This window comes from Amblyomma americanum, chromosome 7, assembly GCF_052857255.1.
Source record: "Amblyomma americanum isolate KBUSLIRL-KWMA chromosome 7, ASM5285725v1, whole genome shotgun sequence".
In the NCBI taxonomy this organism is placed as follows: Eukaryota; Metazoa; Arthropoda; class Arachnida; order Ixodida; family Ixodidae; genus Amblyomma; species Amblyomma americanum.
Window position 1 is genome coordinate 141,049,020 of NC_135503.1, and position 26,420 is coordinate 141,075,439.

Below are 26,420 nucleotides of genomic sequence, written 5' to 3' on the forward strand. Positions count from 1 at the left end.
ACTAGCGAAATTTCTCAACATGCAGAGAGGCCATGCACTATGCACGTTAATGAACCTCAGGTGCTCGAAATTTCCGGAGCCCTTCACTACGGCGACCCTCATAGCTTGAGTCGTTTGGGACGTTAAAGCCCCATAAACCAAACCAGTGATGAAATTTTCTTACTTAGTATACGCGGTTGATGCCAAATCACACTGGTTGACTTATGAACCGCTAAGCATGAAGCCAATGCTTCTCTGTGCATTGTGGCATGCTAAACTGGTTAAACGGGCCGCTGGCAAGTAGGGCAACAACAGAGAAAGAAAAGGAAAACTTTAATGTCCACCGCCCCCGCAGGGGGGCGCCTGCAGCTTGCAGGCGTCGCGACGGTGAGTGGCGACACCGCGGGTTCCCGAGCATCCGCAGAGACATCTCCGCAAGGGGATGATGGTGAACTGTGCATCACCACGGACCCGAGCACCCGCGCCTCGCCGTGCGTGGCATCGCCGTGTCCGGGGAAAAGAGGATCCTGGTGGTTGAGCCGATGCCGAGCGTTTGGACCCTTAAGGCCCCTTGGCGGAGGCAACACACCACTTTGGCCCCAGCTTCCTGTAGACGGCACCTCCGGCCTGACCCGACCGGGGGAAATCGGCAGTCGTCTTTTCCTTATCCTCCCCTCCATCTTTTACTTTCCTATCATCTTTCTTACAACTCTCCTGTCTCCTCCTTCTTCCTTGGTTTTTCCCTTTTTCCTGGCGGCTAGGGTTAACCCTGTGTGACCAACTACCCTGAGTTGCGTCATATTTGGTTATAGTTGAGGTGTACAGCTGGCGTGGGCAGGACTTGCTATCAAGTTCCTGTCCCGTCCCCTTGTTGGACTCCGTGGTGGGTGGCTGGCACCATGACCGAAAAACAAAGTTTTTTTATGGCTCCCCAACTTTCAAAACCTGATCGCTCTCTCAAAAGAGGGCGGAACGAGGCAGACAACTTCTTTCAAAAAAGAAAAGTAACTTTCCCCAAATATCATGTGATCCACAGTGAACAAGATAAACAGGCAAGAATAATATCCCCCTTCCTTGTGTCAAAGTGCTTGACTGAAACCTTAGGCATTGGCTATAAGCTGTCAAAAATGGCCAGCGGCGACTTATTGCTCGAACTGTGTGACAATGTCCAACATTCTAAGCTCTCCAACCTAACGTCCATAGGGGAAATCCCGGTCTCCGTGACTCCTCATCGCTCACTAAACACTGTCCGAGGCGTAATATCGGAAAATCATTTTCTTCACATAACTGAAAAAGAAATGCTCGAAGGGCTCATCGACCAAGATGTCATAGATGTCCACCGAATCAAAATCCGGAAGGACAACAAGGAAATATACACAAAACACATGATCCTGACGTTCAACACCAGCACCCTGCCCGACACAATCGACGTGGGATATTTGAAAATCAATGTACGACCATACATACCAAACCCTCGCAGGTGTTTCAACTGCCAAAGGTTCGGCCACGGCTCACAGAGCTGCCGCGGTCGTAAAACTTGCGCAAAATGTGCCTCTAACGATCACCAGTCTGATGTATGTGACGCAGCCCTGTGCTGTGCAAACTGTGAAGGAGAACATGCTGCATACTCCAGGGCGTGTCCGTCCTGGAAGAAAGAAAAAGAAATTATCACCATAAAGACCAAAGAAAATATTTCTTTTAAAGAAGCGAGAAGGCGTTTTGCGCTTACAAACACATTCTGCTTCACAGCAAAACAAAACTTCGCTGATGTGGTGCGCAGGGGCGTAGCACCGCACAGCACTCCGGCACCTGCCAAGGCCGCTCCCACCGAGCCTATGGCAGGGCCATCCACGCCCCAGGCAGGGTCAGCGAAAGCTGCCCTGTCACTGCCAAAGCAGGGACCGCCGGTCCATGGGTCGGCATCCCGCAGGACCTCCCCCCGTCGGGAGCGGCCTGAAACTAACACAACCGCGGCTGCGCGGTCCTCCAGCACCTCTGTTGAGGTGATGGATACAACACCCACTCCGCCTCCATTACAGCGGCGGAACAGCTCTGTTGAGCGAAAAAAAGACAGGCCCCTCATAACGGGCCCACCACATAAGTAAAACTCCTTTCATTTTCTTTTAAAAACACAAGCATGGCTTTTTTAATTCAATGGAATTGCAGAGGACTTATGCGGAATTATAGTGACATAACACATATTTTAGGGTCAATGTTACCCATAGTTTTATGTCTTCAGGAGACCAATCTTGGTCCACAACATGTGCATATCCTGAAACATTATCAAACTTTTAGACGCGATCGCGAGCAGGCAAATCGACTCTCAGGAGGCGTCGCAATTGTCGTCCAAAGCGGCGTCCCTGCTCGAGAAATAAACCTCAATACAAAACTAGAGGCGGTTGCAGTCAGCATCGTCAGCTTAAAACACTAACAATCTGTTCCGTATACATTCCTCCACATTTTACATTAACAGTCCATGATCTAGAAGAATTGATAGATGAACTTCCAGAGCCATATCTGGTGGTTTGGGATTTTAACGCTCACTCCTTTTTGGGGAAGCGAGCGCTGCGACTCTAGGGGGCAAACAATCGAAGATTTTATCCTCTCAAATAACATCTGTCTTTTAAATACAGGAAAAGCAACTTATTGTCGCCCAAGCTCGGCAAAAATGAGCTTTCTCGATTTAGCTTTCGCATCACCATCGCTTTTTACCGATTTCTAAATGGGATGTTTTAAATGACCCTCTGGGAAGTGATCACCTACCTATTATCATCAGCCTCTCATCGTCTACTGCAGTCATCCCCACAAGACCACGGCGCTGGAAACTTCACCTCGCCGACTGGTCACTTTTTACAGAAAGTGCCACTCTAGATAAAGAATTTTCTGAAGACCTCAGCATAGATGAAATTAATGACAGGTTTACTACATGCATAATATCTGCTGCAACACTCGCTATACCACAAACAACAGGACTCGTACAGAAGAAACACAAAGTGTGGTGGACACAAGAATGTACATTTGCAAAAAAACAGCAAAATAAAGCATGGGGCACCCTGCGTCGGTACCCCACTGCAGAGAACTTACTCACTTTTAAGAGGGCCAAGGCGAGAGCGCGGTACGTGCGCAGGAATGCTAAGAAAACCTCCTGGCAGAAATATGTGTCCTATAAATAGTTCAATACCATCAAAGAAAATGTGGGACAAAGTCCGTAAATTCACTGGTGACCGTACTTCCTTCACACTTCCACTTTTGACAACTCCCGGTACACAAACATCGTTGGAAGAACAGGCCAATTTATTGGGCGAGCACTTTGCTGAAGTCTCAAGGTCATCCCACTACACAAACACATTCCAGAAACACAAAGCTATAACTGAAAAACAAAAACTTCCATTCGGAACAGGCATGCAGGAAGACTACAACCAGCCCATTACGCTCCAGGAATTAAATAGTGTATTATCTTCCGGTAAAAAGACAGCACCAGGCCCAGACAATGTGCATTACAATATGCTTGCCCATCTCTCTGATACAGCCGTACAGGCACTGTTAAAATTCTTCAATAAAATATGGATGACTGGCAGAATACCTGAGGAGTGGAAGAAAGCAGTAATAGTACCTTTTCTGAAACCCGGAAAATCACCAACAAGTCCTGACAATTACAGACCAACAGCCCTCACCAGCTGCATTGCTAAATCTTTTGAAAGTGTAATAAACATTAGACTCACCTTTGTACTCGAATCTCGGCAACTATTAGATGTTCATCAATGTGGATTCAGAAAAGCATGCTCAACCACCGATCACCTTGTCCGTCTAGAGAACACCATACGGGAGGCGTTCATCCACAAGCAGCAGTGTATCGGGGTATTCTTCGACATGGAGAAGGCATACAATACCACGTGGAAGTTCGGCATCCTCCGCGACCTAGCAGAGCTAGGTATCCGAGGCAGGATGCTGAACTGCTTGAACGACTTCCTGGCTAACCGCACATTTAGGGTCCGCCTAGGAACAACTCTCTCCATGACTTTCACCCAAGAGAATGGCGTACCCCAAGGTTGCATTCTAAGCACGACACTCTTCGTAGTAAAAATGAATTCGTTAGCCAAAGTAATACCCAAGTCCATAATGTATTCGGTTTATGTAGATGACCTACAGATAGCATGCACTTCCTCCAGCATATCGTCCTGCGAGAAACAAATACAAATCACACTAAATAAACTGGCTGCTTGGGCAGAGATAAATGGGTTCAAGTTCTCTCCTCAAAAAACAGTAGCTGTTCTGTTCTCATTGCGACGAGGCCTACAATTCAATCCCAACCTATACTTGAATCAAGCCACACTACCAATTAAACCAGAACATAAATTTTTAGGACTCACTTTTGACAAGAAACTCACATTTCTACCACACATTAACAACCTTAAAAAGAAAGCATCCCAAGCCCTCAATGTATTAAAGGTGCTCTCGCGAAAACGGTGGGGGTCCGATAGAACATGCCTATTACACATCTATCGCTCCAAGCTGGACTATGGGTGCATAGTATACGGTTCAGCAAGAGCATCCTACTTGAAAAGACTGGACCCTGTTCATAATCTTGGTCTGCGACTATCAACTGGAGCATATAGAACATCCCCGGTAAACAGTCTTTACATTGAAGCTAATGAGCCTGCACTAGAGGATAGAAGAGTCACACTGACATGCGCATACGTCCTAAAAACCCGTACTCTTCCTAAACATCTCTGCCATCCCATTGTTACCAAGTACCCATCCAAAAGATTATTTAACAATAAACCACAATCCATCCGGCCACTAATAATGCGCTTTGAAGATAAATGTGAAGAGTTAGGAGTACTGGATGCCCTGCCGAATATTGCACAAAAATATGAAAATTTACCACCATGGTACAGCCTGCCTTCAGTGTGCGACTTCACACTGACACACTTACATAAAAAGGAAATGCCACATCAGCTCATACTACAAGAATTCTTTGAACTGCAAGAAAAATATGACACCTTCACTGAATTTTACACTGATGGGTCAAAAACAGAAAGTCATGTTGGAAGTGCAGTAATTAAAGACAAAAATGAAAAAATGATACGACTGCCACAGTATGCATCGGTTTTTACTGCCGAGAGTTATGCAGTCTTTGTAGCCGTAGACCAAATAGTAAAAGAAAACATTAAAAATAGCGTCATTTACACCGATTCACTGAGTATGCTCAAAGCGCTGCACTGTAGAAACGCCGCTTAACCCATTATAGGAAAAATCATACATAACATAATTAAAATAAAAAAACAAAATCATAACATTATATTCTGCTGGGTGCCCAGCCATGTTGGAATTTTAGGTAATGAGAGAGCAGATGCATGCGCAGCACAAGCTCGAATTGATCAAATAAAACAAGATAACATACCACACAGGGATTTTTTGAAATTAGTGCACAGTAAACTCAGAATTAAGTGGCAGGCTGCATGGGAAGAACAGGCAAACAACAAACTGCATTCTATAAAACCCGTTTTAGGAGAATGGAAATCATGTAGACATCAAGAACGTTTTACTGAAGTTATTTTATGTCGGCTACGCATTGGGCACACACACCTTACACACAACTTTTTACTGACAAAACAAGACAAACCTCTCTGCGAAATGTGCGGCGATGTACTCACTGTAAACCACATTTTAATTTCATGTAGAAAACTGGAACAACTGAGAAAAAAATATTTTACAACACTCTACAATGAATACATCCCATTGCACCCCAAGTTGCTTTTAGGCGATCAAGCACTGGTTGATCTTTCAAGTATTTTTAAGTTTCTTAATGAAGCCAATGTTTTAAACAAACTCTAGGTATAAAAAGTGTAACATTTAACAAGAACCTAACCTTGTGTTTGGCGCATCATAGCCATAGTTGCTTTTGCGCCATTAAAATCAATATAACTAACTTTAATGTCCACCGACATAGGAGGCACCCCTACCTTCCGAACTCGGGTACGTAGACCCGTGAGGGAATAGGGGACTCCGTGCCTAGAGGCCTGTGTGGTGAACCGCTTGGTTTTTCGAGGACTCGATCGCCAGGCGGAAGCGACCGTCCAAGAAAGCTTCAACAAATAAAGCTAACACTCTGTGAAGACAGGATATCATAAGCAGCTGCATGCCCCAATAGCAGAATTAATTCTTGCAAGCTTAAAGTCACCAAGGAAAACCAGAAATACAAATGAGGGATTGGCTGTTCCGAATAAACGAGAAGAAAAAATAAAAAGTAGCTGTGGCTGCCTGTATTCACATTTGCTGCGCAGACGTAAAAGACAGACAATCGAGGGCACATTAATGCTGCTTTAGAAAAGTTTGGCAAAATCTGTAAAAAAAAGGGACTAGGGTCTGTCTACAACATCTTACTATCTTGCGGTAAGCAGTACGCGGGCCAGATGGAAGACGCTTAAATGCATACAAGAAAAAGCAGCACAACAGTGTGCCGAATGCGGGCAACGGGCCCAAGACTACACACTGCAGAGACAGCGACCGTAAATTTGCTTCAAGTGACGAGGAAGAACAGCAGTAAGCTGCTAACAACCCATGGCTTAGGAGCCGGTCTTTGTCAATGCCAGCAACGTCACCAGGGCTATAGCTTAAGGGAAGTGACGCAGCTGTTATTGTTACCAGCTGACTGTTTAAACCTTCGAGTGTGCTTCCTTGTCATGTTTTGTTATCGCTGTTTGGAAGCACTTGTTTCCGCGATCCAAGCAACAAGATCTTAGTTCAAAGCCAGCGCTCGTCCATATGTGTCATCTTGTTGCAGTCGGAGTTCGCGCTGTTTACCTGAATTACTTATTTCGGCTACTCCAAAACAGGCACCAAAGAGAGCTAGTGGAATGATTCTCTCATTTTTGTCCTAATTTCTGCTGTTAATAAGCGACAAATAATAGCGTAACTGTTTTAAGGCTGAACGATAACATAATCCACGACCTCCGAATTCCACATACCGCACTCTACTAGGTGACCTACGGCGGCTGCTGTCCAATCTTTTCATTGCGAGGTTATTTAGTTTGCGGGTAACCAAACCTTGAGAACTTTCACTAGCATCACTCTCGTCCATAGCGGCGGAGTAGCATATTCTGTATTAACACGAGTGTCACGTGATCCGACGGTAAGAGCGGATTCTCTGTGAGAACTCTTTTTTGCTGCCCACACTCAAAACACGGATGAGCCTATGGGAGTGAAAGAGGTGTAAGCTGTCCTCTAGGGCAGTTCCTTTTAGGAAGAGAGTGCGCTATCCAAATTTGGGTGATTTCAATCGCCAGAAAACGGAATGCTTATTCTTGCCAACGGTGGCATATTCCAACTGCACTGCACAGGAACCTCATGATGTTAGAAAAAGGAGGAAGCTTTTAAACGCAGCAACAGGTGTCTTGAAGTTTGCGAATACAGGGGATTAAAACCTCGATTAAAATCTTCGCAACTGTTGGTACTTTTTGTGTTCTGAAGAGGGAGTTTCTTCCCTCTGTCAATCGTAAGTATTTCGCATTTTAGTGGTAGAAATCTGCCTCCGGACTTGGGTACCATATGCAGACCCTGAAAGGGAGGGCGCAAGAGACAGTTTGCTCCCTTTTTTAGTTCTGTGTATGCTAATTCGTGTTTAGAGTGTATGACATCAAGATCAATAATTCCAGAACAGGTGCCATTGTTCAGGGAACGGAAGCGAGGGGCTCGTAATGACATCCATATGAAGCAAGCCAGCAGTCACCAAAACCAAGGAAAACATAGAGGAATGTTTGTATTTATTTACTTGTGCTGTGAATTAATCAGAAATAACAGTGCGATAGTTTCATTGCTGAAATATAATTAATAAAACATTAGGAGTACAAACAATCACGTGTCGATGGTGGGATCCGTACCCACGACCTTGGATTTCGCGTACGGCGCTCTACCAACTCATCTGCTGTGGCATTTGAGGGCACACTGGATGGATGAATAAAACTGTCGCGATCAGCCTCCTGCAGCCAGTAGAACAATACCGCAGGGCACACAAGAATGTATACTATAGCGTTGCCTATCCCTTCTAAATAAACTGTCTACCGAATGCGATGTGTAATCGGGTGAGGAATGTAAGTCTGGTTACATATCTCGCAACTACCGCCTCTGTTGTCGGACGGTGGCTTTTGTGGTGCTGTGATAGTGTGCGCAGTGGTCATAAGTGATATTCACTACGTATACCGCGCCTCTGGTCTTCCTTTTGGGTAAAATCGCGAAGGCGGCGTAATCTTCCAAACCCATAAAGTACATATTTATTTATTTATTCAATGAACCCCTAAAGGCCCTCAGTTGAGGGTATTACATAGGGGGACCATTGATACACCGTAATGCAAATAAAAAAAGTGCAATACATAAATACAGAACAAAGCACAAGTACAAAACAAGAAGCATAACCTGGAATATACATTATAATTCACACGAAAAGAGAACAGGTGGTGCATTCGAGGCTTAACATAACCGGTGGAACAAAACAAAATAACAAAAAAGCTTAATCCAGCATATATGGTAAATCAATGAGTAATGCTAGACAGACATCCACGCATATCATAACGGCATATCAGGCATATCATAACCTTCAGCTGTTGCAGTGTAGCTTACAAAAAAGGGCAGCACACATTCGATAAAGTGCACGGAAAAGTGGGTTTAACGGGATCAAGTGTTCAGATAAAATAGCGAAAATTGTGCCAGCAGAATGCATGCGCTTTCCTTGAAGTGCAATAGCCACGCACACGAACCACGAAAGGTACATGTGATATAACGAACCAAGCGCCCTCGCATCTGCTTATTGTGACACAAATGCTAGCAATTTATAAATTTAGTATTTCGAACGCACGGTCACAAAACTGGAGAAAAGTTGAACAAAAATATTGACAAAATAATATTTTCACCTAATACATAATCTTTCAAAAAACACTTCTTTTTCTGCGAGTGCAACTCAAGCAAAGGTTACGTTCCTGACCTGTATTTGCGTTATGACATGCCTGGATATGAATGCTAGAAGGCGTTTAAAGGCTGTATTTTTACCTCTCTTTTTCCTGATATTTCATCGATCCATGCGTCCACACAGCGATAAGAAACAAGCGACGATATTAAAGCAAAGTAAGAGCTCCAGAAAATGTTCTGGTGTATAACGTTACATTTATAGGGCGCGTAAGGCAAAGTTGAAGCTTTTTCTACGCCATTTAAATTGACGGTAAATCCTTTTAAACGGCATAACAATGGACCTGTAGGAAGTTAAACCTTCAAATACCTGATCATAAGACGATATTTTTGTTGTCGCACTGATAGCAGGGAAGTCATAGAGCGCTTTATAATTCACTGAAAGCCTTTTAAAAGTCTAGCCACCACAAGTTGAACAAAGAGGCCTGGGATATATCAGGCCAAGGCGAAGGCAATATTTAAGAAACGAGTAATTTAGCTAATTGTGCTTGAAAGATTAGGGCATAGGAGCGAGAGAGGAGATTTTGCCAGGCAGCGTAAGGGGAACTCGCCATTAATGCCTTCGAAGAACGAATCTTTAGTTTGGTGCCTATTAGTCAGTGGCAAGTGCCAGGGCTTGGATCTTGAAGAGAACCTACAAAATATCAACCTTTGATTTTTAAGAGTTGCAATGGCTGCGAGGCACGGCGAGCTGTCCTGTATAAAAGTAAGACTGCTCCCAGAGCTACGCCAAGGTCAGAAAAAAGCTTATATACGTTTACACTTGTGTCGCTTTATCACTCCTTAGATAGGACCACTGATCATGAAGGCGGATGCTAGCAAAAAACCCCGACAGATGTAACCTGAGTGCACTCTGCGTGCCAAGGAGACTGCTTTCGAAGCTCTCACTCGTGCCTAAGTCTCCATGAGCTAATATATATTGTAACTGAATAAATCTGTCATGTGCTTGTGGAAGAAAAAGACTTAGAAGTAGCGCTTCTACATCAACGGCTATGCACGTTTCACACACGTTTCAACAGATCCCGGGGGCCAAGAGAAAATGTTAAAGGAAATCAGAAATGCTACCATGCTTGCGTGTTGTCTGCATTCGCAAAATGGCGGCTGATTTCTATCCTTTGCATTGTGTGCTAAAAACTGTCAAAGCGCTCATTTTGGATCCCGAAATGAAGAACCGGTCGAAAATGTTATTTAAAATTTAAAATCGGAGGAATTAGGCCGGAAGGTTTACTTTCAATTTAGATCGCATGTCTTTTTCTTTTGCTCTTTTCAGGGCGGGCTTCGTGGCGTAGTGTTTACCGACTGCATGCAGTTCTTGTTCATCTTGATCGCACCAACGACCATTATCGGCAAAATATTGATCGACTCCTTTTCCCCGAATTCAACAATCCAGCCATTAGCCGATCTGGACGTCAAGAAATACGCAGCAGAGTAAGTACTTTCTTGCGCGTTGTTCAAGCTTTATAGGTGCACGAAGCATGTCGTGTTTTGGGAATGCAGATTCGTTTTCATTCTTCAGCTGCGCAAGAAACGGATACAGACGGGAAGCACAGAAAAACGGGACGCGATAGCGATTTTCAACAAACCTCATACCGAGACAAAGACTAAACTGAAAAACAAGCAACTAACCTCCGAAGTAGCGAATGCGTGTCCCTCGAGAATGCCAGCACAGCTAACCTTGAGAAAAGCTATATTTCCTTATTGTGGAACTGGATCATGGAATGCCTTAATGCAGAGTATTGCCCGATTTTCGGAAGGCAAAAAACAACGCTTTAACGTGGTATCGGTATGAAAATGGAAAGAAAAGGCAGTAGTAGTGGGGGTGAAAAACCCTATTTAGAATGGATTTATAATGGAACGCTTCCTTTCTTTTTCTCACACTCTTCTAAAGCGTTCTTTTTTCTACTCCTTTACTTTTTTCACCTCCCGTTTTTATGTGCTTGTTTTTTTCAGCCGCAGCCCTTGCGAGAGCTGTTGCGCGGCCCATTATACCGCCTCTTGCTCTCATTCACAAGTCTGCTTCGAGGGCGATTATACCTTCTCGCTCGTTCGCTGTCATTACATTGACAAAACTGTTTTATTGTAAGCCTTTTTTGACGAAGGGAATGCCATTCCCGAAATGCTGTGTCTATATATATATATATATATATATATATATATATATATATATATATATATATATATATATATATATATATATATATATATATATATATATATATATATATATATATAATAAGTGAAGGAAGCCAACAGTCACCAAAACCATGGGGCATAACGGTAATGTTTCTATTTTTTTCTAATTTGTCGTGCCAACAAATGGGAGAATAACACTTAGATTAATCTGTCGCTTAAAGATAATTACTAAAAAATCAGCCGAAAAAACAAACCACGCCGCCGGTGGGATACGAACCCATGAACTCCGAATACCGGTGCACTACCAACTGAGCTACGGTGACGGCTGTCCAGTCTGCTGCTTTCATGGGTATATATGTTCTGCATGTAAGCGAGATTTGAGTTTCCGCCGCTATGAACGAGGGTGGCGCTGGTGAACGCTCTCAAGGTTCGCTTACACGCAACACCTAGTTAAATAACTGAGAGCAACTTATTCTTTCTAACGCTCATGTTTAAATAGAGCAAAAAAATGGCTATTTTTTCTTTAGAGCGCGCAGTGTCTTTTCTGTTGTGTTGGGGAGGGTGCTTGTGGGAACCCTTGCATGGGCTCTTGTCAGTGCTCGCGCTCTTGGTTTTCTTGCTCCGTGCATGAAATTTGTGCTTATGCCAACGCCGGCGTCTCAGTCTCTCTCCTGCTCACCTGCAACCCGTAACACCACCTCGAATAAAAAAAAAGAAAAGCAGGTGCGCCGAGAATAAGCGATGGCTCTAGGCAGACATGTCATAGACTCTGCGTCATCGTTGCTTCCATGCTCGTTGTGTGTTTATGACAAGAAAACACGTGACATCACGCATGCATATCTGGAGCGCAGTAATGGAGACATAGCGCAGATTCGACCGCAATTTTTTCATACTGTTAGTGTAGTGAGAAAAAGTACCCTGAAACACATTGGCACAGCACCGTACTTCACGGACCTTCAAAGCGTGCCCAGACTGCAGTGTGGCGGTAAGAAGTAGAGCGTCGTGTCAGTGCTGTTACCTACTAGATTGTACGTTAGGATCATAATCCTCCAGTTTTCAATTAGATTCCCAGCTGGCATGTTGCTTCTACTGCGTAGGTAGTAAGCGAAAACGCCTGCGTGTGTCTCTGCGTGGCCGCCGAGTGAAGCCTCCGGCGCCTGCAGCTAACTGAGCGCGACTGCCGCGCCCCGACGTAAATCAGGAGATGGCAAGAGAAAAAATTTACACCAGCGGAGGCGGAGAGGTGGGCGTAGTGGTACATCAAGAAGGCGGCGAGTGCAGAGAGCGGGAAAGCGGGAGCCAAGTAAAGCTGAATGTGTAAAAAGGAAAAAATGCAAAACCATAAAAAAATTTGTGAACCATAAAGCCCCCTAAGAAAAGCGAAGAATAAATGCTCTCAAACGTAAAGCGGCACATTGTTAGCCGCCCCGCCGCGGTGGCTCAGTGGTTAGGGCGCTCGACTACTGATCCGGAGTTCCCGGGTTCGAACCCGACCGTGGCGGCTGCGTTTTTATGGAGGAAAAACGCTAAAGCGCCCGTGTGCTGTGCGATGTCAGTGCACGTTAAAGATCCCCAGGTGGTCTAAATTATGCCGGAGCCCTCCACTACGGCACCTATTCTTCCTTTCTTCTTTCACTCCCTCCTTTATCCCTTCCCTTACGGCGCGGTTCAGGTGTCCAAAGATATATGAGACAGATACTGCGCCATTTCCTTTCCCCAAAAAACCAATTATTATTATTATTATTGTTAGCCAGCCATACAGCCAGCAAAAATAAATGAAATAATTGATGCGAATCTTTGGGCAATGAGGTGCTTCAAAAGGGAGAAAAATCCAACGGAAAGGCTTGCTCCGAAAAGCGCGTTCTCCTTACGCAGTTCATCTCATCAACCATCTCAGCGTCTGTCAGCTTTAATACGATAGCGTTAGAAGCCCCATGGGGCCAAAATGCGTCGCCTATAATAATATTCACCAATATGCCGAATGAAAGTGGCGTCACCACACGACATCATTCCAATTGGTTGAAAGAAAATGACACCACCAGATGTGCACTGAAGTCACCAGACTATAAGCAACATCATCAGGCCGGAAGTGACGTAAGTTCCGGGAAAGGAATCAGTAGCTGCTAATGTTATCTCGCTGTAGACACATAACGGAGTTAGGCGTCCCTCTGTTTTCTTTACAGCGCCTTGCAGCTGACGTTGTTCAGCACGCAGAAAAATAAGAACTCCTAGGAACGTTACTGCTACACCTGTAAGATCACACTGTTAACTCCATCAGATGCCGTTACAGGAAAGGGCGAAATTGACGCGTAAGAAAATACAGGGACAAATCCAGGCATAGGAACTTAAACAAGTTGAGAAGGGCGGAGCCGCCACACAACGAGACAGCATTTCGAGTGCCAAGTCGACAGCACAGTCGCTAGTAAAAAAAAGATTAGCGCTAGTGCCGCGCCACAGGAGTGGCAGATAGCAACGCTCGCCACTGCGGTTACGAACACGCCGATAACAAAAGTGTCAGGTGTGTTCGCAAAGCATGGCGCAGCGCCACGAGCGCGGTGCAATTTGCGTTTCTGCAGTGACATCACTGTGCTAGTCTTTTCCACTCACGAGCTCACATTCCAGAGAGCATTCATGTTTGAAATAAAGTCGAATACCAAATTGACGCAAGGCAAACTGCGAAACGAAAGAAGGGTTTCTGGCAAAGTGCAAACAATTAAAATTACAGTAATTAAAATGCTATGAGAAAACACATTACAATAATCTACTCACTCTCGACAAAAATTCATTTATTGACTGGCTGCTGACTATATGATTTGTTAGTGCGTTCCATTCCCTGACAGCTTGCGGGAGATAAGAATACCTCAATGTGTCACAATGAAATATAAATTCCGTTAAATGTTTACCATGTTTTGTACACGTGCTTCCTGTTAATGAAGGCGACAGGTAGTGGTCTACGTCTACTCTAAGGGCTAAACTGAAAAGTAGGTGAAGAAACTTCAGGCGTAAGAATCGGGCGCGACTACGGATAGTGGGAAGACAAGCTTGATTAATAATGAGATAGCTTTGAGAGTCGTTTCTTCTATACTTGTTATAAATTCCCTTGTGTAAGGGAACCAGCAGATAATGCTGTATTCAAGTACAGAACGAACCAAGGATGTGTAAGCCAGTTACTTAGTAGCACATGATGCAGACGAAATAGATCGTTTGAGGGAGAAAAGCGCGGTAAGAGCTTTATTTCTTATGTAGGAGACCTTCTTGCTCCGCTTTCGGTCGGAAGACAGTACAACGCCAAGGTATATTTATTCGTTCACCAATTTTCATTCTGTTTGATCAATTCTATAACATAATTTTTTAGATTCTTCCTCTTCGCTCATAAACCTACATATTTCTGTATATTAATGGTCATCATATAGTCTTCACACCAGTCTCCTAAATTAATCAATCCATTTTTAGAAGGATGTGGTCGCTGTGGTTAATTTTTTTATAAATAATGCAGTCATCGGCAAACTTGCGAAACCTAGCGTCTCTGTTATGCGATATATTTCTTGTGTATAAGAGAAACGTAGAGGTGCTACAATGGTACTCTGGGGTATCCTCAAAGAAATATCTACATAGTTCAAGAACTGACCTTCATGCTGTACAAATTGGTGTAGACCTGACAGATATCAATTTATCCAGTTAGCAATTGCATTTGTTCCTAGAAAGTTAAGTTTGTGTGTTAATTTAGGATGAGATGTACAGTCAAAAGCGTTAGATAGGTAGAGAAACATTATCTACTTGCCCACTTTTGTTGACAATGGATGCAAAGTGATGAATAGTTTCCAGTAGTTGTGTGGCAGTACACAAACCCTTCCTAAAGCCGTGTTGATTGGCAGTGAATATTTGGCATTTTTCGCTAGGTTCAGAATATGCTTATGAATGATGTGCTCAAGCATTATGGATGCAGTGCAAGCCAATGATACCGGGCAAAAACTTAAGGTGCTGGAGCGACAGCCTGATTTGTAGACAGGAACAACTTTGGCTGTTTTCCAGTCATTCTGTACCTGGCCTGTTTTTAATGATTTTATGTAAATTATCAGTAAATATTTCAAAATCCACTTGGCGCATTGCTTTAGAAATGTGTTTAGAATATTATCAGGAGCACAGGATTTTTTTTGTATCAAGATTTAGCAATAATGAAAATATCCTCGATTCTGAAAGTGCAATATTGACACGAGGATTGGAAGTAGAAGAAGAAAGAGATCGCAGCCTCTAGAAATAGACGACGCTGAAGTGTAGGTCCATTTCTCTAGTGCCCTCGTTCAGCCGCTGAAGTTCCTTTTCAGTGTAACAACTGTTACACATCTGGTGGAGCAGTGCTGGGTACGCTTCCGGACCTGCGTACGCCTACGAGATAAAGACGGCACTCACACCGGTCCATCGGCGCCCAAGCCGCCGCCTCCGCGGTGAGACACCTGAGTTCGGGCCTCTTGACAACCCGACGAGGAAGACGCAGCCTCGACCGACGGTCCCACCGGAAATGGCCACAGACAGTAGGTTCCCGGCGCCCATCCTCTACCACACGCCGCGAACACCAGCATCTTTTCACGGCGACGTGTACGAAGATGCGGAAGACTGGCTGGACACCTTCGAGCGGGTCGCCCGCTACAACGTTTGGAGCGACGACCGTAAGCTCCATAATGTGTATTTTGCACTCGAGGACTCCGCTAGGACATGGTACGAGATCCACGAGAGCAACCTGTCCACCTGGGAGACATTTCGCCAAAATCTCATAGCTACATTCCCCAACGCAGACCGCCGGGAGAAAGCTGAAGCTGCGCTTCGCTCCCGTAACCAGCGGACTAACGAAAGCGTCCGCATGTATGTAGAGGACATGACGCGCCTCTTCAAGCATGCTGACCCATCCAAGGCGGAGGAGACGAAGCTTCGCCACCTCATGCGCGGGGTCAAGCAGGAACTTTTCGCCGGTCTTGTGCGCAGTCCACCGCGTACTGTTGCCGAATTCCTCACGGAAGCGACTACCATGGAGACGACGCTCCTGCAACGAGCCCGGCAATACAATCGGGATGTAAGCACGCTTGGGCCCGCTGTTTCTTCGATGCCGCTAGGGAGTGATGCGGCCGTTTTACGGGACCTAATCAGGTCGATCGTCAGGGAGGAATTACAAGCCCTCCAGCTGCCTCCCAGCGCGCCGTCTGTTACATCGCTGTCTGAAGTCGTCCGGGACGACGTGCGCCTAGCAGCACAGCAGCAACAACTGCCTGAGATCCCAAGACAGGCTGAGGTCAGACCAACCTATGCATCTGTCCTCTGCCGGGCCCCAACGCCAGGCTACGACGTGAATACCGCGACTCACGCAGCGCAGCAGTCTGGTCTTTCCCGTGTGCCTGCTTGACCAGCTTATCAGCGGCCACGGAAGTGTGAAGTGTGGCGTGCACCGGACCGGCGGCCCCTTTGCTACCACTGTGGTGAGGGGGGACATCTTTACAGGGCCTGCCCGTACCGCCGAGTGGGTCTGCGTGGTTTCGCGCCCGACGACCCTTGCCCCCGGAATGGCGAACGACCATTCGAAATTGAAGCTCATCTGTCGGCCCATCAGAGGCCTGGGACATACGGTCGCTACGATCCTAGGTCGTCATCTCCGCTGCGTTACCGTTCCCCAAGCCCTCGCCGAGACGCCGGCTACCCTGAGCGGCGTTCCCCCAGTCCACGCCGGGAAAACTAATTCCAGCGGTCTCCGGAGGCAAGGCCGCTGCTGTCGGGGAAACTGAAGATCCTCCTCCGCCGATATACCGATACGCTGATTCCTCACCGGGGCAGGGTAGCGACAGCATCCGACGCGCTACTTCTGATTTGCGTGTGACGATTGACGGAACTGACACCATCGCTTTACTTGATACTGGGGCTGACTATTCCGTGATGAGCCATACCCTCGCCCAGGAATTGAGCATAGTTTGGACACCATGGTTAGGCCCTAGCATTCGCACGGCTGGAGGTCACCTCATTAGCCCGGCCGGAAGGTGCACAGCCCGAGTCGGCATCCGTGGTTTCGTCTACGTGGGTGAATTCGTCGTGTTGAGCGAGTGTTCGAGAGATTTGATCCTGGGCCTCGACTTTCTACAGACAAACGGTGCTGTGATCGATCTACACGAGGCGCGAGTCACATTTTCGACGAAGCAAGCCGTGGCGCACAGTAACACAGAAGGCCCAGGAGTCAACGCTCTGCGTATAGTCGAAGACGACGTAATGCTGCCACCACGGTCCAGTGTGCTGGTTTTAGTGAGGAACGACTCGTTTCACGACTATGAAGGTATTGCGGACAGTCGCCCTTCGCTGTTGCTCGAGAAGGGTGTGGCTATCGCGCGCGGTGTTGTTGAACTGAATGACGGCTGTGCGACAGTTTTTCTGACGCATTTCACGAACGAAATTCAGCACCTCGCCAAGGGAACGGCCGTCGCCTTCCTCGACGACGTGGATAGGTTGCCGAATCTGTGCCCCGTACAGGTGAATCTTCACGACGATGCCGCACCAAGTAACGCCCTTCACAAGGTTAAAATCAGCCCGGAGTTGTCACCTCATCAGAAGAACCTTCTGTCGTCGCTGCTAGTTGATTTTAAAGATTGCTTCGCGGCGAGCTCCAAGGTCGGACGTACGCTGGTAGCCAAGCATCGCATTGTCACCGATTCGGGCACGCCACCAGTTTGTCAGCGTCCATACCGCGTTTTGCCTAAAGAGCGCGAAGCTATTAGGACGCAAGTCGATGAAATGCTTGCAGACGACGTTATACAGCCGTCAACAAGTCCGTGGGCGTCGCCGGTGGTCCTGGTGAAAAAGAAAGACAACACGTTGCGATTCTGTGTTGATTACAGGAAACTGAATAATGTTACCAAAAAGGACGTATACCCACCCCCGAGGATCGATGATGCCCTTGACCGACTCCGGGACGCCAGGTTCTTCTCTTCTTTAGATCTGAAAGCGGATATTGGCAGATCGAGGTGGACGAGCGAGACCGCGAGAAAACGGCTTTCGTGACACCCGACGGTCTGTACGAATTTAAGGTGCTCCCGTTTGGACTTTGCTCCGCTCCGGCCACATTTCAACGCATGATGGACACTGTTTTAGCTGGTTTGAAGTGGCAGACGTGCCTTGTGTACCTGGACGGCGTGGTCATCTTTTCGTCTAGCTTCGAACAACACTTGCAGCGATTGCGCATTGTCCTTCAAGCTCTTCAGTCTGCACAACTAACGATCAAGCCAGAGAAATACCATTTCGCCTTCGAGGAGCTCCGTTTCTTAGGACATGTCAGCGCACAAAGTGTTCTTCCAGACCCCGACAAGTCTTCCGCCGTCTCCAGTTTCCCACGCCCAACCGACAAGAAGGCCCTCAGACGTTTTTTGGGCCTCTGCTCGTATTACCGCCGCTTTGTTAAAGATTTTTCTCGCCTAGCTGAGCCATTGACTGCCTTAACTCGAGATGACACACCCTTCGTATGGGGAAGTGCCCAAGACGCAGCCTTCGAGGAACTCCGCTGCCGCCTTCAAAGTTCACCAATACTAGCTCATTTTGACGAGAATGCAGAGACTGATGTCCACACTGACGGCAGCAGTGTCGGCCTCGGAGCGATCCTCGTACAGCGGCAGGATGGCGCAGAGCGAGTAATCGCCTACGCGAGCCGCACACTTTCTCGATCGGAACGGAACTATTGGACGACCGAAAAAGAGTGCCTTGCCGTCATCTGGGCTCTGAGTAAGTTTCGACCTTACATCTACGGCCGACCGTTTCGTGTTGTCAGCGATCATCACTCGCTATGCTGGCTGGCCAGCATTCAAGGCCCTTCTGGCCGGTTGGCCAGATGGAGCCTCCGTTTACAGGAGTACGACGTTACGGTCGTCTATAAATCGGGTCGGCAGCACCAGGACGCGGACTGTTTATCACGAGTGCCCGTGGAACCGGCTACGCAAGACATCCCCGAAGGTTGCCCTGTTATTTGTGCTATTAGCATCTCCCGTATGGCGCAGCTTCAACGAGCAGATTCTGAGTTGGCGCCACTCGTTAAGTATCTGGAGGGTGAATTCTCATGTACCTCGTGTGTTTCGCCGTGGACTACAGACCTTCATTCTGCGGCGTGGAGTCCTCTACAAGCGCAACTTTGACAGCAACAAAGAGACGTTTCTGCTTGTTGTGCCATCCCAGTTACGCTCCGAAATCTTAAGCGCTTATCATGATGAACCATCCGCCGGCCACTTGGGGGTTAGTCGTACACTGGCAAAGATTCGGCTTAAGTATTACTGGCCCAATCTACTCCCATCCGTGCGTAGATACGTAAGAACATGCCGGGATTGCCAACGGCGCAAATCTCCTCCTCTGAAGCCAGCCGGCTTTCTGCAGCCCATAGCACCACCAAAGACCCCTTTTCAGCAAATTAGCATAAACCTCCTCGGCCCTTTTCTGAAGTCGACCAGAGGAAACCGGTGGATTGCGGTCGCGACAGATTATTTGACCCGATACGCTGAGACCACGTCACTTGTAAACGGTACTGCTGCTGAAGTCGCCGACTTCTTCGTCCACAACATCGTCCTGCGTCATGGCGCTCCTGCAGCTATCATTACTGACCGTGGAGCTGCATTTACGGCCCGCTTCACTCAGGCTGTACTCAAGCTCACGCACACCAGCCATAGACGTACAACAGCCTACCACCCACAGACAAACGGCTTGGTAGGACGCCTCAACAGGACCTTGACCGACATGCTTTCCATGTATATTGATATCGAGCACAAGACATGGGACGAAATTCTCCCATACGCAACATTCGCGTATAATACCGCGCAGCAAGAGACGACGCAGTTCACTCCGTTCGAATTAGTCTTCGGTCGACAGGTTACCACCCCCCTCGATGCTATGCTACCCGTGGACCCCCCTGACAGTGAGAGTGAACTTGTTGTCGACGTCGCCACCTATGTTCAGCGCGCGGAAGAAGCACGGCAACTGGCCAGACACCGCATTCACCGTCAGCAGCAGATCGATGCGGACCGCTACAACCTTGGACGCCGCTACGTTACCTACCACCCAGGCGACTATGTGTGGGTTTGGACGCCTGTTCGTCGTCACGGGCTGTCCGAAAAGTTACTGCGCCGCTACTTCGGCCCTTACCTTGTTGTCCGCCGCCTCAGCGACGTCACGTACGAAGTTGCACCAGCCTCGCCAGCTCGTTCATCGCACAACGGCAAGCGCAGCGACGTTGTGCATGTGGTGCGAATGAAGCCGGACTACGAGCGACCCCCCGAGTGACTTTCCGGCTGCATGTAGTCATATTCCGTGAATTCAGACTCGTGGTGTACCTCTTGAACACTTTTTCTCCCCGCTATTCGGTCTGACCGTAACACCGCATCGGGGCGATGCTCCTGAAGAGGGGGCAGTGACACGAGGATTGGAAGTAGAAGAAAGAGATCGCAGCCTTTAGAAGTAGACGACGCTGAAGTGTAGGTCCGTTTCTCTGGTGCCCTCGTTCAGCCGCTGCAGTTCCTTTTCAGTGTAACAACTGTTACAATATCATCAAGTTTTTTCTCCTCACCGGCAACGAACATTTCTGAGACCGGTGTAACACCGTTTGCAAGCATGAAAACTGGTTTCAAGAACTATTCGCTGAAATTTTTGGCCTATTTTAAAGCATCGCCGGTGAAGGGGCAGATTACAATGCCAGAATTTCCATTTTTTCCAGATAGTTCCGTAATTTGTTCGGTGCGGTCTGCCATCCGCCACACCAGCCCAGCCCCTCCTTGGGTGACGTATTTCGCAGCTGCCTCCCAAGACGGAGACATCATTCTGCCCACACCTACTCTCCCTCGTCCCACCATGGTAGCCTCCCTTCGGATCCTTCTATGAACATTCATTCGCTTCCGCCATACCATACCCTCCTCCTTCTATGGTAACCTCCCTCCGGATTGTTCCCCTTGTAACTAACGTCCGGTTACGCAGTTCTGTGCTCTTGCCACACACCTTGTATGGAACACTCGTTCACGTAATTCTTTGGTAGCCACTGTACCGGCGATTCCTGCGGTAACCCTCTTCCGCTAGCGCATTCCTCCGCCTTTACCGAACCTTCCGTTTTCACGTTGATCCTCCTCGTTCTACTTCCGCGTTGTTACCACCCTTCGGTTTCGCCGACTGCTGCTACTACTACTGCGACGCTAAGCACAGGGAGCAGGCCTTTAACAGCTGTCGCTGTAGAACCCACAAAGGGCCCGCCATAAAGGCATCGCACTGAGGACACGGTATGAAAGTGCTGGAAACGGTGTTTTCTCTTTGCAGCTACAGTTTTGACTTCAGAAGCGATGAAAACATCTGGTCGTACGTGTGGGGAACGGCTGCCCTGGCTCTTTACCGGATGTGCCTGGATCAAATGGTCGTGCAGAGGCTTCTCGCTTCTCGGACCCTCAACGACGCTCGAAGGTATTACGAAGCGCAAATGTCAGAACTGGCCCCTCCTTCAGCAGGACCCCTTTCGCGCCATTAGGCGAAGTCTCGCTGTATTAGATATCTAGAGCTCTCCTTTACGGATAGAGAGTGTGCTTAAAATAAAAAAATTGGTTTCCGGTATAAAGGTGACGCTGTGGATGGGAATTAAATGAAACGAAGTTAACCTGTACAGCCAATAGGCACGGCAGGTGATTTACACTTTGTCAGTTTTGTGTTCAAGACTAAGAAGATAGCCGGCACGCATACTAACATGTATTGCGTTAGCAGAAAGGCCTTTTTCTTCCAAAAAAGCCGTTGCCTATACGTAAATGTACGTGTGCGAAGCCTCGACCTTAGCGTCCCTAGGAGATCAGAGCGCATCGGGGCACCTTTTCTCGTGCGAGCCTCCACCCAACACTCACCAACCCAGCCAATCATCACATTTTCCCTCCAGCAGGGCTCCAACCACTACCCAATCACCCACATTCCCTACACCTACTTCCACCCTACAGAAACCTGGACTCACCAGAAGCTCGTGCAGCAGCGGACTGAAAAAGATACTGTGAAATCGAATCCAAAGACGCCGTGGGTAGGCAATCAATGTAAAAGCTAAATATACAGCCAACATTACTCACACAGATTTGTGGCATCGCATCGTATGATCACCTATAAAATTATGTCCTTCCTATCTCTGTCCGTACTTTTCTATTTATAGCGAAATAATGAGACTTCTAGTGGTATCAATTCACGCACCACTACATTAAGGCATGCGCAGTTCGAACGCCGCTTAGCAGAATAGCCTTCAGGCGCAATCCTGCTCTCTAACTCGGAACACTTTTTCCTCGCCTTTTAGGCCAGTATGCACTTAGTCAAGCTGGACCTTTCACCTGTGAATGTCTTCAGGTTTCCTTATGCCTACGTCTGCCGTAAGAATGAGACCTCGCATGGCATGAGGTTGCAAGTGGAAATAAAAGTCTCGCTGACGTTTCTGGATCCCCCCAAAACTTGCGCTTTGCTTATACAGCCACCCTTAACATCAATTTCAACGCGCGAACGCTGGCCGAAGAGCACTGTGGAGAAAAGCGCTGCGAATAATTTACCCATGCGGCTTATATGGGTTTAGAGTTTCGTACAATCTCTCTACGGGAGCAGAGAGGTGCGTAAGTTCCTCCATTACTCTTTCCAAAGCACCCACTTTTTCAATAAAAGCAGATACTTTTGAATACTCGTGCAGTGGATACAGTGGTGCTGTTTCAGTGCACCTATTTTTTTTTTATTCTCGGACTTGTTCTATACTAAGGTAACAACTATTGCTTAAAGCGACCAAGCTTTCTAAAGTGAACAGTCTTCACTGAGATCTATATTTGCAGAATGCTTGCCGTAATATTACGGCAGCGTCATGTTATTACAACGCTGCCATTTGCTGGAAAAGTCTTCATTGATAAGATACCTATCTTCAGCAAGGGACGGCCGAAAGTGGGGTGGGCAGATGAGGCTAGTTAGCACTGCGGGGGCAAGGTGGCAGCAGCTGGCATAGGACATCGTTAATTAGATAACAGAGAGGCATCTGTCCTGCAGTGGGCGTAGTTAGGCTGATGATGAGGATCATGGTGATGGTCTCTAAAACAAGGTGTTCAAGATAGTAGGAGCACTTTTAAGTGAACCTGCACTTAGACAATATAGATTTCGTAAAGGAAGAAAACAGCTGTTGGATTAATAGGCTTCTTTCCTGTGATGCACAGGTGTTTTGGAGCTACGGGGTCGCGCTTGGCCACCAGAGGCCAGAGCAGCGCATGAGATACGCAACTGAAACTCCGCTTCCTTTCGCAGTCCGGCTGTTACTTGCGGCCTACTAGTAATTCTGAGCCAGTAGTTAGTAATTCTCAGCAGCTGGACTCATTTCATTAAGGAATAAGGACGGAGGAAGGAATTAGGTATGTGGGGTTCATAAACTCGAAGGTGCAGGTGGGCTGTGAGGGACGCCGTGGTGAAGGGTTCTCCGGAATTGTTTAATGTGTGCTGGCATCGCACAGCATACAGGCGTTTTTTTTTTAATGTAGTAGCATGAGAGTGGATACCAAAACACCACCGATGCCCATTGCCACGAAATTCGCTGATTGGTCGTAAGAGGTCACGACACATTGTAAACACGTACAAGCGCACAAAAACAGACGCGAAGAAGGAGACTGAGACACCACGAGCGCTCGTGCTTCTTCGTGTCTTTGTGTTTTTGTGCGCTTGTACCTGTTTGCAATGCACCAACTCGCCCAACAGTCCGTGCTCACGACACATTGTGACGTAATCACAACCTGCCCACCGGATTGTCAGCAACTTAGTTTCCAGACAACAGCCTTTATAGAGAATCGAAGTAAAAAAATAAAAAATGAGGTATATGAAAATGTCTGCACCATCACAGCATAGTCGGTGCTTGCTACTTGCAGCTAGCAGTTGAAATACGGTGGTTGATGCGGCGAAAATTGCAGATAAACTGACGCAATATGCACAGAATTTGCAACAGAAGCTGCGCAAAATGTGAAATCTAATGATATGACATTCCATCTTGAGGTGACTTGAGTGACCCGGCCCTTAGTTTTTGCATTTCGCCTCCACCGGACTGCGCCCGCTGCGGCGGAGATATCATTTCACGGTCACTGCAAGAGATGTGGCAGACGGTAGGAGCCAGGAATCAGTGTTGCATTCAGCACTTGCCAGACGTCTGTGCTTGCAGCGTCGGTTGTTCAGAAAAAATTGGCGGTGGTTTAGCTCTGGTTAAACCTAGTGTGCAGCGATAGCTACAGCTGGCCGAGTGGGACTTGCTCAGTTGAATTGCTAAGTCAGTCTTTCGCCGTTCCGTTTCGCTGGGCGTTCCTTCTTCAATTTGTCCCGCTTGACACGGCGCATGCGCACAGCTGTGGCAGCTCGGTTTCGCCGGAGCGCCGCGCCGCCGGCAGCTGCTCCGCACCACGTGACCAACCACGTGACAACGGGGCGGCGATGCCAAGGGGTGGCAGCGCAAACATAGGGCGGCGGCGCAGCCACGGGGTGGCGGCGCCGCCACACTAAAGGCTCGAAATGCTACCGTAATCTAACTATCGCTACAAAACAGCTCCTCTTTAACGCAAATGTTAAAACGCAGCTAATATTTTTAGCCCTCAAAAGCCGGAACTATTTCTTGCAGGATCGTTGTCACCGGCACACTCCTCCTGCTCCTTGTTTACGTTGTCGGCTTTCTGTTGGGCCTGTCGCTCACTATCTGGTTCCGTGGATGCGATCCAAGCCTGTCAGGGGCGATCAAGAGTATTGACCAAGTAAGACTTCATTCTAGGGTTTTAGAACATACCAGAGCAGATGTGTGCACGGGCCAACCAGATTTGGTCGCGCGTAGCGTTTGGCCATGTCCGAGCTAAAAGTGGATCCTGGTGGCTCAGCCGACGCCGAGCATTTGGATCTTCAAAGCGAAAGCTTTACTACGCCCTTCCATACCTTGTTCGGCATGTACTTCATATAGAACCATGTGACGTCGCCGAGCCGCATCACGTGACCGCCATGACGTCACTACGCTCCAGCTGGGGCGTGCTATCGTCGCCGCGTTCATTTTTTTATTTATTTATTTATACACATACCTCACAGGCTCCAACTGGAGTATTGCGTGAGGGGGGTAAGACAAACAACATATAGCGAAAACAGGAGCAAAAACATAGCTAACAACAAATCAAAGAATCAAAAGAAACAGAAAATTGAATCGAAAGACGCCGAACAACATCAAGCAAACGAAAAAGAACAACACTCTGGACGATCAGAAACGCGCATGGCTCTTCGAATTCCTGCAAAGAACTGCAAACGCATGTATATTTATAAACTGCTTGCAAGGATAGAGAATGACAGCCAAGTCGCATGGTGCAAATGAAACGTGTGCGCATTACTATGGAATCAATTTTTTTTAATGTTTCTCTAAACGTGTCTAGATTATTAATTTCAACAATGTGGCTTGGAAGATCGTTCCAAGCTGCTATTGCCAGAGGCAATGCAGATTTGTTAAATGCATTTGTGTTGCCAAAAACACGTGTGAAACTGTGTGCGTTATATAAGCGGCGAGATGTGCGAAATGGGCGGGAAAGGGGTAATGTAGTTGCGTGTTCACTGTGAGTGATTTTGTGCAGTAAGCAAAGCAGAGCTATCGTCCTTCTAGATTCAAGAGATGGGAGTGATAGTGATTTCTTTATAGCAGTTACGCTAGAATGCCTACTGTAATCTTTCGCGATGAAACGCGCAGCACGGTTTTGAACAGATTCGAGAGAATTTATTAAATATTCCTGATGTGGCGACCAGATGGCGGAAGCGAATTCGAGCTGAGGACGAACAAAGGTTCTGTACGCTATTTAACGAGTGGCTGAAGGGGCTTCACGTAGGTTTCGTTTTAGGTAACCAAGTGTGCTAGATGCTTTTGCTGTAACATGTTTTATATGCGCCTTCTATGATAAGTTTGCTGTAATATGAATACCGAGATATTTGTACAAGGGGGTGACAGTGACAGCACTGTTATTAAGCGAGTAAGTATAAAGAGAGTTTTCTTTCGGCTGACAGTCATTAATTTGCATTTTTCTGTATTTAGTGACATTTGCCACAGCGTGCACCAGTTTGTAATCTTATCTTACGTCATAGCCTTGCAATTCTTACAGATTCTTCGGTGAGTATAGAAGGAACGTTGCTGCCGTGAGAACGGCAGCAGACGCCATGGATGAGCCAGTAAAGGCGTCCTGCGAACTGAATGTTACGCAGGGGACCTTGAAACGTCGTCAGCAAGCGACATCTGACCACGCCGCTGGTATCGCCCGCTTTCGCTTTGTATGACTAGGTTTAGAAGAGTTAAACGTTCAGCAAATTCCCTAGGT

At 47.1% G+C, this 26,420-nt stretch overlaps 1 protein-coding gene across 1 annotated transcript in view; it reads left to right on the forward strand.

Annotated features, from left to right (window-relative positions):
- Positions 1–26,420, forward strand: part of LOC144096628 (sodium-coupled monocarboxylate transporter 1-like) — a 102,767-nt gene that overhangs the window by 49,683 nt on the left and 26,664 nt on the right. Inside the window, exons 5-7 of the mRNA XM_077629451.1 lie at positions 10,211–10,368; positions 21,382–21,522; positions 24,707–24,836. Of these exons, the coding sequence (XP_077485577.1) occupies positions 10,211–10,368; positions 21,382–21,522; positions 24,707–24,836 (429 nt within the window). The remainder of the gene's footprint in view (positions 1–10,210; positions 10,369–21,381; positions 21,523–24,706; positions 24,837–26,420) is intronic.